Here is an 11,187-nt window from a genome sequence, read left to right on the forward strand (position 1 = left end):
TTGTGTAAAACCACAGACACACACATGAATGCAAATCACATTTGTCTTTTGGCTGCTCCTTGTATGGGTCACTTTAGCAAATCACACACCTCTATCTAATCCTGCCCTCTGCATTCTCCTCACACACACCAGCCAACCTCACATCCTCCTTGAATTTAACCCTCCTGTTATCCTTGGGGTCGATTTGACCCCAATTCAATGTTTGTCATTAAAAAATAATAGTTAACCTTTTTCTTTATACTTCATGACTTTTCCTAATTTGATGGGGACAACTGATTAACCGTTGTGCTATCTTAGATGACCCCACCCTTACATTGACGTGTTCTCCCTACCATGACAAAGGTGGATAAAGGTGGAAAAATTTCATGTAATCCATGGACACCAGTGAGGTTCACAAATCATTGAAGAAAAAAGGTTCAGTGCACTGTTTAGTGGGTCTAGATGACCCAACTCCCAAATGATAAAGTCCCTAGGATAGCACAAGGGTTAAAATTACCTCCTTGATCATGGAAGAGGACTCGAACTGTCAGCAGAAGCAGTGGTCAACAAGGTGTCTCCCAAAACATTAGCCACACATTCTAACAAAAGCAAGTGGTCAGCAAAACAACAGTCCAATAACCGCTGCAGGAATTGTGAAGGTAAATATCCTCACACAGGAGAGTGTGAGTGTCCAGCCAAAAACAAACAATGCAAGGCCTGTGGCAAACAGGCTGCGGCTGCAGCAGGTAAAGACTGGGATAATTCTTCCAGCAGTGATGATTGCATATGTTTTTGGAGTTGATGCTGATAAACTTTCAGACTTGCCACAAACTCAGATGAAACTGAATGGATTCATATTCGTTCTGATAGATTCAGGAGCCTCAGCAAACTGCCTCAGTCAAACAAGTTTTGAGCAACTGAAACCACGCCCACAACTTTGCACCACTGAAACGAAAATTTATCCTTCCGTTCCACTGTTTCCTTACCTGTCAGTGGTGTTTTAAGTGCTGCGTAGCAAAGCGAAGCAAAAAGATTACTTGTGATTAAAGGTGAAGGATGTAATATTCTCAGTTACAATACATCCACAGTGCTTGGACTAATCAGTGTAGTCATTGCAGTTTCAACTTCAGGACCAGGTGGCTCAGTTGCACATGCACTTGCGGCTAGTCACCCAGAACTGTTCAAAGGGATCGGACACTGAAAAAAATTTCAGGGGAAGCTTCACATAAATCCAGATATCAGACCCACGATACAACCACATTGACGTGTACCCTTTCATATTCAAAAGAAAATTGGAGGAAGAGCTCCACAAACTTGAGGCAGATGACAACATCGAGGCTGTTACTGGACCGACACCATGGGTCTCACCTATTGTCACACCACCAAAGCCCAAAGGTTCAGTGCACTGTCTAGTGGGTCTAGATGACCCAACTCCGAATGTTAAAGTGCCTAGGATAGCACAAGGGTTACGCAAAAAATTATCACAAAGATATTTTTTTTAATGTGCTAAACACATATTTTGCATACATTGGTGTTCCTTGGGGGACAATTTGACCCCAGGCTGTTTTAGCTTTGTAAAACTTGTCTGTCTGTGTGTCTGACCTAACATCCCCACACCTGCAGGTGCAGAGTTATATTTCTACAAGGAGCCTGCACAAATCTCTGCATGTCCTGAGTACATAGTGAAGACTTAAAGCTTGACTCTGGGCATAAAGAACTGTTCCATGTTCTGACTATCTGACTTATATTATCATTATGATTTTCTGATTCCCACAAAAACATTAAAAAAAGGAAAAAAAAGGGGGTTAAAAACTCTAACTCTGCCACTCTCCCAAGCTCGGATAACAAAAGAAGAGGGGTAAGTGGGACTTTATAGTGATTAACCACAAATATGTCACAAAAAAGGAGATAAAATTAAGTAAATAAATATGTTCATAAAAGGAAAGGGGGTCACTAACAAGCCAATATGCTTTATTCTGTGAGAGTCATGAATGTGCACCCAAACTAGAAAAGATTTGGATCAAAATTTTTTAAGATACACTAACTCTAAAACTGAAAGTTTAACCTGATGGTGGCACTACAGCAAATGTCACATAATCACCAAAAGCAATAGGGTTCAAACTCTTGTGGTCATTAATGTTGTCAGTAAATTTGAGAAGATTTGTACGAAATCTTTTCAAGATACATTCATTCTAATGTAAAAGTTTGGCCTGATGGTGGCGCTAGAGAACAGGTCAACCCACTGATCTGTTTCATTATCACGGGGTCATTTATGTATTCAACCAATAAACAATGTGCCTCACATCAAAAACTTGGTTAACAATTTTATGTAAATAATTTTCTGAAGGCAAATATCCCTGGGGTCAAATTGACCCCAAGGGTGAAATGTGTGAGTAATATTTGAGGATAATACGAGGGTTAAACACATACACTTTCTCCAGGCCTCTCTCCTGGTAGCTCCATCCTCAGATCCTTTTACCAACAGATTCACTGTCCCTAAGCTCTGATGGATTCATTCTGGATCAATTCAATTCAATTCAATTCAATTCAAATCAATTCAATTCAATTCAATTAATTTCAATTTAATTGTATTTTTATGGCCCAACATTACAACAATAATCGTCTCAATGCGCTTCAAACCGGTAACTGCATAATGAACATTAAGTCATACAATTCAATGGGTAATTGCTAAACTAAACTAAACTAAACTAAACTAAACTAAACTAAACTAAACTAAACTAAACTAAACTAAACAGACTAAGCTAAACTAGGCATCCCTGCCCTTAGACCCTCCTTCTCTGTACCAACCTTCTTGATCCCAACCATCCATGTCACTCTCAAAGAGAAACTCAACATTGTCATATTGTCTGCCTCCAGCTCTGCCTCCTGTCTCTTTGTCAGAGTCTCTAAAACCATCAAATGGATGCTCTCACCACAGTCTTCTACACCTTTTCTTTCTTGCTGACACTCTTTAGTCACACATCTCATATGACATTGTCCTCCACCCACTACAACCTGCTTTCACACGCCTCTTAACATCTTTCCCACACTCTGTTACCTTTAATCACTTAAAGTTCTCCACCTTCTTTGCCTCTGCTCTGGGTAACATCATTGTTCCACTTCAGGTCCTCTCATTTGCACACACAGGTGGAATCTGAATTCTTCCCCTAACCCTACGGTTTCTCCTTACCCCTACTTTGAGCCGTCCAACCGGAGAGTTATGTAATTAAATGCTATGTCCTAATTCCTTCACTACTCACTACATAGTGCACTATATAGTGTGTTTGCTATTTTGTAGTGCTGTCAGAACCCACAATTCCAAAAACCAGTGTACATTGATCCTTACTAGATTGACGAATATAGACTGCAATGCATTGCATTTGAACAATTTTTGTGGAAAAAAACAACGTCCAGAAATCTGCTGGATGTGTCAAAGTTTGGCAGATGTTTTTTTTTTTTTTTCTGGCTGTATTTTTCCAACTGTGAAATTAGGTGGAGAGGGTATAATAAAGTGGAGTGAAGTTTTTTTTTTGTTGAGAATCTGAGCTTTTTAAAAGTTCCAGTGAAAGGAACTCCAAATGTTTTAGTATACCAATAGTTCTGTGACAATGCTATGCCAAACTTAGTGGAAACGGTTTGGGAGTGGTCACCTAATGTTTGAACATGACAGCACATCAGTGCACAGTGTTTTTTTAATGTTTTTTTAGACCGAGAGACATTTATTTCGGTTATGTTAAACACACAGGCTTCAAACATCAACATAAACATTGACACTGAACAATGTCAACAATAACATTGAACAAAATTAACCGAAAAAAGTGTTGGGTGATGCCAAGACTTATTTCCCCAAACTCTGATCTGTTTGATAAAAACATGGAAAAGGGAGCGTGGTGTGGAAGAACTTGACTGACCGCACCTGTATTAAGTCTTAAACATAATGGAAGACCATGGGATGAAATTGATCAAAGAATGTGAGCCTGGCTTTCTCTTCTCTCCTTCTGAAAGAACGGTCAAACGTTTCCTGTAGTCAGAGTTTTGTTTTAGTAATGCTTCTGCTCCAGTTCTTTTCTTTGATTAACACATTTCTAGATGGCCATCATTGTTTGTTCTCAAATAATGACTTATGCACTAACAATAACTGCCCTGGCTGTCTGATGTGTGTAAGATCTCAAAATTTTGTACCATCAGTGATGCTTCTCAGCATCATAGGTGTTTAAAAATAGCTTGATGGATGTTGAGTACTCTTTATGCTGCTTCTAACCACTTCTTCTGTTGTTGTCGTCGCTGCTGCTTCCACTGTTTCACGTTTACCAGTTTTGCTCCAGGTTGGACCGCAGCACCATTGTCCAAACTGGTAACCCAACTACACGCTATAGAGTTGAAAAGCGATGTTGAAAAGAGTAACATAACTGAAAGATAACGGAATTAGTTCAGGAAAGCCTTGTTTATAATCAATGAAGGGTTATTTAATTGGTACATTTTCTATACTCATGTCATTTTCAGCTTGTATGCTATAAAAGTTTCAAACTGATGTGACCTTCATTCAAATTTCTGATTCTTTTGGTCCAATTTTTTTCAGGTTCAGGTGGAGACAGAGAGCGATGTCCGTTTGTGTTCATGGCAAACTCCCAGAGTGACCTGGATGACTGGGTCCGTACACTGCGCAAAGTCATTGGAGTACCAGCAAGCGGAGGTTGGTTTATTAGTACACATCTTTTACTGTATACATCAAGGATCTTCCTCTGGGTAGGTTGTATTCGTGCAAAAGAAAAGAAACATAACCATGTTTTTGTCCACAAGGAGACCTAAAACATGACCACACGCATCCAATCACTGAGAAACCTGAAAACATTTCTCTTTAAGGGACTCTGTTGATTTATGTTTGGGTAATTGGTGAATTAATAGATTCTGTCTTTCAGTTTTGGCATTTGTTTTGAGTTAATTTTGTACAGATAGTAGCTTTGCCATAGCATAATGTTGTACAATACACTTTAACATTGTGAATTAAAAAGGCAACAAAAACTATAAAAATATATGTGAAAAAAACATTTAAAAAGTGTCAATAAAACAACAGATATTAACAGGTATATAACTCAGAAAGAGAGGACTTCTGGGTCACTTGGCAGAGCAAGCTTCAGATTAAAAGCTACTGATTTCTTGCAAAATACAAAAATGATATTTAAAGTCCACTTTCTTTGTTAGGTCAGCCAATTAAAAACAATGTTGATGTCAAACATTCGGTTAAGTAAGACTTAAGACCTCTTATCATTTGCCCAAAGGTCCAACCACAGATAGGTTTACTTTTTTTTAAATTTCCAACCATTTTTACCTCTTTTTAAAGCAGTTAGTTTTTAAAATAGATGACTGTCGTCCGCTTTTGCCTCATCAGCTTTGTTTAGAATCCCTTCTATAATATTAAACATGAACATAAACTCTCAACCGAAACTCACTCAAACACTTGATGCACACGTTTTCAAAATGAATAAACGAATAGGACGTAAATTGAAATTACAAATCTGTCCGATTTTTTTAATTTAAAAATACAGAGGTTTTAAGTACAGCTCGTTGATTATTCTTGAGCTATTTATGGCCTAATGCAAAGACTTGTTCACCCTTTAAATTATTGCAATTAACCTAATTGCACACAAGTTGTTAAATTTAGACCCAAAAAAAGGCTTTTCAAGGTAAAGTTATCTGCTGATGCAATTAGGACAGCAAAACCCCTCACTTCTAAAAGAGCTGCTACAATTTTTGTCTTTCTTCTCTATGCAGTATTTGGAAAGAGTCTCATTGACACTATGATGTATGAAAAGCGCTTTGGGCCTAACACGGTGCCGATCCTGGTGCAGAAATGTGTGGAGTTTATCAAACAGCATGGGCTGGACGAGGAGGGCATCTTCCGCCTCCCTGGTCAGGACAATGCTGTAAAACAGTTCAGAGATGCCTTTGATGCAGGAGAGAGGCCCTCCTTCCCCAGGTAAAAGCCTTCACATTCACGCTCATTGTGTGATATTAATGTGATGCAAACCGCAAATGTAGTCTTGTCACTAACAAACAGACACAATGATGTTTTGATGTTTACATCAACAGAAAAGTCTGGTTCAAATATGAATTTAAAGCTACAGGTGACTGTTTCCATAAAAGGAGAAAATCAATTAACAGCTTTAGCTTATTTCCTTTAGTGAAAAGAGAGGTGAAAGGCATGTAGAGAGAAGCTGATGGCTCTGCTACACAGAGTTGAGGGTGAAGCCACATCCTGTTCTGACAGGCAGCATAAAAACATCAAGATCTCCTGACAACGCTTATTCACAGCAGGCAGCCTGCTCTGAATCCGTCCCCTTAAAGCCAGAAAGCACAAGGCTGTAGTCAACCAAGAAACTACACCTTACAAAACAACATCAAACTAAAAACATGGTCTTGAGCAGATCTAGACAACGTAACTACAAAATGAGTAAAATAAGTGCAATACATCTGACTCAGTTTTCTTGTTTCACAAATCGTTTCTCAAGACACTTTTAAAGCCAGAAAATTCCACTTTTTCTAAGACACTACTTTATAGACTAAGATGGGAATTATGACTCATTTGAAACCAGTTTTACACTGTAGTCCTCCATATATGTGAACATCTGTTAAGATTCATTTTGAGTACATTCACTTTAAAATAACAATCAAATAAAAGATCATCAATGAATTATGAGGTGAAATTGATGCAGCATCCATTGAATTTTGTTGACATTTTGAGTCTTTGACGAGTGAGTGCTGTGTCCGCAGTGACACGGATGTCCACACGGTGGCGTCACTGCTCAAACTCTACCTGAGGGAGCTTCCTGAACCTGTGGTGCCCTGGACTCAATACCAGGACTTTCTGGACTGCACCAACATGCTGGACTCAAACAGCAAAGAGGTTTGTTGGTTTTTATAAAAAAGAAACAATTCAACCCAATGGAGTGAAACGTTGTGAGTGTAAAGAGGAAGTGTTTTTGTTTTTTCCAGATGTATACTTGGCCTTTAAGATGTGATTTCTGTGTTTTTTAAAGGGGTGGGCGAGGCTGGAGCAACAAATCGTTCTACTGCCCAGACTCAACTACAACCTTCTTGGATACGTTTGTCAGTGAGTAGAAACTACAAATGTTTGAGGAAAATCCTACTGAACCAAAAGACCTCAGTGGTCCTCGTATGGCACTGAAAAACAAGCAGCAAAAAATAGAAAATTTGACAAGAAATAATAAGCTGATTAAAAATGACAGAGACATCCAATGTGGGGTGAAAATTGTGCTTTAATTTTGAAATTTCCAGATGTTCAGAATCAAATGCCTGGGCCCATTTTGACATCTGTTACTGTTTATCTCATCAGATTCTGTTTATCTCATCATTATATCAAACCACAACTATTGAAGTGAAATATCTTTATGTTTATGGCAAAAATGCAAAGAAGCAAAACTATCTAACTAATAAGCACTTTTTTTCCAAATGTAAAAATACACAAACACTTGTTTACCCTTCCAAAGAAGTGATCCAGGTGTTCGTATGATTATGTACCGGTACAAGGATTTTAAGAATAACTCAGGGTATATAACAAAATCTAACAGGTTTTAATTAATACAATTTTCTTTTTTAACTCAAACATCATCACCCATCATAAACAGCTTACAGTTGTGTAGGTTCGAGGACTGCGGGGTCCATCCATTCATCACCTTTTCTTCCTCCATGAGTGTTTGTGCAGGACGGTGTGGTTCTGCTCACACTGTAAAAACTGAATCTTAAGTAAAATTACTCTTGTTTTAAAGAAAAATATCTTATTTTCTGTCTTGCAAGAAAAATAATCTTATCAAGAAAGCTTTTGCATAGCAAAATATTCTCAGTTTAAAAACATGTCTTAGTGACTTGAATTTTTTCTTAAAATAAGAATTTTTGGACCAATTGGCAGATTTTTTGGCTTATTTCAATAAAACCTGTCAATGGAATAATAATTTTTTACCTTTTTCTAAGGGGCATGATTTTGCAATGCATCATTTCAAATGTGCAGCTTTGAGATCAGTTTCCAGGTTTTTGCTCATAAAACCTTTTTGTCGACAGGTTTTTGTTTGAAGTGCAGCTCCACTCCAGCGTCAACAAGATGAATGTAGAAAACTTAGCTACTGTGATGGGGATAAACCTGCTCAAACCTCAGATAGAAGATCCCTTCAGCGTGATGAAGGGTAAGAACTCAGTCAACTACCACAATGATGTACTTTTTTGTCTTCTGTGAAAAACACAAACATCTGTATTCACCATTAGATGAACTCCAGTGACTTTTCATAAGTCTGAGGATGGCGAATCATCATTTTGATAGTAATCTTCAAACATTTGTGTTTGTTTTTCTTCACAGCCACTCCTCAGATCCAGAAGCTGATGACAGTGATGATCAGACAGCATGAGAGTCTGTTTCCTCCCTCCAAAGACCCTCCTCCCTCCTCTCCCCCTGCTAAGTCTGCAAACCAGAATAACAGTCCTCGTAGTTTTGTGGGCTGGGAGTCTGCAGAGGTACAGTACATTGAGCAGTCTTTGAAAAGGCATTCTTTTGAGCACATTTTTTGTTTAAGTGTGATGCTTATTATTGTTTCAAATTTAATCTTATTGTTTTAATATTTTGGAGCAAATGGATTGTTAGTCTAAGTTGTCAGATAAAGAGGCACACCACTTGCTAACTATTGCTTTTGCAAAACTAAGTCATTTGTTCATTTGAAATGAAAATGTCTTTTGACGTAAATAAATTTGTTGGACTAAAAAACAAAAACAAAAAGAAACAAAACAAAGCAATTGCCTTTAATTAAACAGTTATATGTCATTAAATCCTAAATGTTTCATTCAAACAGCCACATTAGAAAATTACGAGGATCCAAAAATTACAAATAGATACATATATATATATTTGACAAAGAGAAAGCTAACATCCTCATATATCTAAAGCCAATCTTCACCTGATCAAGGAGAATCCTGGTTTTGGTTCATAAATGTTGCTTGGTATTTGTTCAGCTGACTTGTAGAGGCCATGCAGAAACCATTGTTGAAGCAGTTACAGGCAACATTTTATTCAATTTTTCTGTGTTTGTTTGTCTTAGATGGGTGATGCCTTTATGTCCGAGTCTCTCAAAGAAGAGGAAGATGATGACAGTCCAGATCCACCTACAGGGAAAATCTGCCCACGGACAGATGGTCAGGAGCCTTTCTCCCCCAACACAGATGAGGGTCAAGGAAGTCCCCGCAAGCGCACTCAGACCCTTCCCACCTTCGTTTGCCCCCTCACCGGGATGGCTGCCAAGGCAGACGCCCTCAACAAATGGAGCAAGATTCAGGAGAGCGGGGAAGAGAGGAGCGGGACTTTGTCGGAAGACATTTTTAAAATACTAGACCTGCGAGGCCCATTTTTAGGAGGCTCCCAGTTCAGCAAAAAGGAAGAGGATGACAGGTCTGTGACCCGGAGAAGCAGCGATGGCACCGTGTCTTCTAATGCTGGCCCCCAGGCACCTGAAAGTGACTCCCAACCTACACGGGGGCTGTCTGATCAGAAAAGTGCAGACGTCTCAAAGGAGGGCAACACAGGGGTGCAGGTCAACAGCAGACCACAACAGAAGGAAAAGCAGCTGCATCTTGCAGAGAGGTGAGGTCAGCTGAGGAGGTGAAGACAAACTTGATCATAATTAGGAATTTTCCTGCAGAAGCAGAGACATTTTTGAGGTAAAGTTACCTGTTTTTAACTGGCCTGGTTGTGTCAAACGTCTTTTGCAGCTTGCAGAAGGAGAACATGGAGCTGAAGGCCAACGTGTTGGAGCTCCAGGCTGCTTTGGAGGCAGAGCGCCGCCGTGTGGCTGCTCTGGAGATCTGCCTTAAAAATGCAGAACGCAGTCGGGACGAGGCTCAGAAGCGCAACAACGAGCTGCAAAGAGACATTCAGCAGTTTCTTATCACACAGAAACAAGCTCCAACTTAAGCCAATCTTTCCCCCATCTATTTTAACGACTCAGATCATTTCAACAGACTGGAGCTGCTCATCCATCGTCCTCTTCCTGATGTTGGGTTTTCTCTCCATTTGTTTGTACTCCCTTTAGGGGTCGCCACAGCGAACTGAGCTACAATTCGCGCTCATGGTTTTAACGTTTTAGACTGATGGCCTTACTTACCCAACCCTCTGAATTTACTGTACCCAGGCTTGGGTCCAGCAAATGGAAATGCTGGAAAGTGCCCCTATATGGTGGTTGTAAATTACAGCACCTGGACGTCTTCCATCCAAGAACTAACCAGGCCCAGATAGGATGAGGGTCAAGCTTGTCCAGAGTGGCGCAGTCAGGTTTTTTTTTTTGGCTTCTGTTTTATCTTGAACATAAGTTATTGGGATCTATTTTTTGTGCATGTGAAAAAAAAAATCTGTGAAGTAGAGATTTAAATTGGGTCAAGAATGAGACAAGAAATGTCATGATGTACAAGAATAAAAATGAAAAACAATAAACAAAATTAGGGTCAGCAAACTGGATATAAAGAATACCCCTAAAAAATATGATAAATGTCTTTTTTTTACTGAAGGAAAGCTAAAATAATTAAGCATCATGAAAAAATTATTACACTTGTGAAGACCTTTAGAAAAACCACCAAGCAGTTGTTTTATTCCTATTGACCCCTTGACGCATGAATTTATTTCCAGCTATGACAAAATAAATTCACTTATGTTTTTGCTGTCATGACGGCTACGTTCACACTGCAGGCTGAAACGACCCAATTCCGATTTTTTGCCCCTATGTGACCTGTATCTGATGTTTTCATGACAGTCTGAACGACACAGATCCGATCTTTTCAAATGCGACCCAGGCCACTTGGGTATGTGGTCCTGAATCCGATACGTATCCGATCTTTTGAAATGCGACCTCCGTCTGACCGGCCAGGCCACATGAATCCGACCCGTACGTCTTTGATATGCTACAAACGTCATAATTCAGTAGGCGGGAACGAGAGCATAAACATCAACCATTGCGGACGATGCTGCTGAGACCAGTCAGTGGAAAAGAAGCGAGGTCACCGATTTGATACATATTTGGGGTGACAACTCTATTCAGGCCAAACTCCAGGGCTCTTATCCCAACCGGGTGGTTTTTGAAAAACTTTCCAGCAAAATGGCTGAGCCTGGTGTTGAACCTTTCCCGCGATTACTTTTTTTTCTTTCCGACCGTGGTCAGA

The 11,187-nt window shown here is 39.4% G+C and overlaps 1 protein-coding gene across 2 annotated transcripts in view; it reads left to right on the top strand.

The window, feature by feature from the left end:
* LOC101167047 (rho GTPase-activating protein 25) overlaps positions 1–10,514 on the top strand; it is a 30,042-nt gene extending 19,528 nt beyond the window's left edge. For both annotated transcript variants that reach the window (XM_004072870.4, XM_020706195.2), the window contains 8 exons: positions 4,559–4,672; positions 5,752–5,956; positions 6,751–6,883; positions 7,017–7,090; positions 8,056–8,177; positions 8,348–8,502; positions 9,081–9,619; positions 9,748–10,514. In XM_004072870.4, coding sequence (XP_004072918.2) covers positions 4,559–4,672; positions 5,752–5,956; positions 6,751–6,883; positions 7,017–7,090; positions 8,056–8,177; positions 8,348–8,502; positions 9,081–9,619; positions 9,748–9,949 — 1,544 coding nt within the window. In that variant the 3' untranslated portion in view covers positions 9,950–10,514. The remainder of the gene's footprint in view (positions 1–4,558; positions 4,673–5,751; positions 5,957–6,750; positions 6,884–7,016; positions 7,091–8,055; positions 8,178–8,347; positions 8,503–9,080; positions 9,620–9,747) is intronic.
* Positions 10,515–11,187: the final 673 nt, after the last annotated feature.

Source organism: Oryzias latipes, chromosome 9 (assembly GCF_002234675.1).
Source record: "Oryzias latipes chromosome 9, ASM223467v1".
Classification (NCBI taxonomy): domain Eukaryota; kingdom Metazoa; phylum Chordata; class Actinopteri; order Beloniformes; family Adrianichthyidae; genus Oryzias; species Oryzias latipes.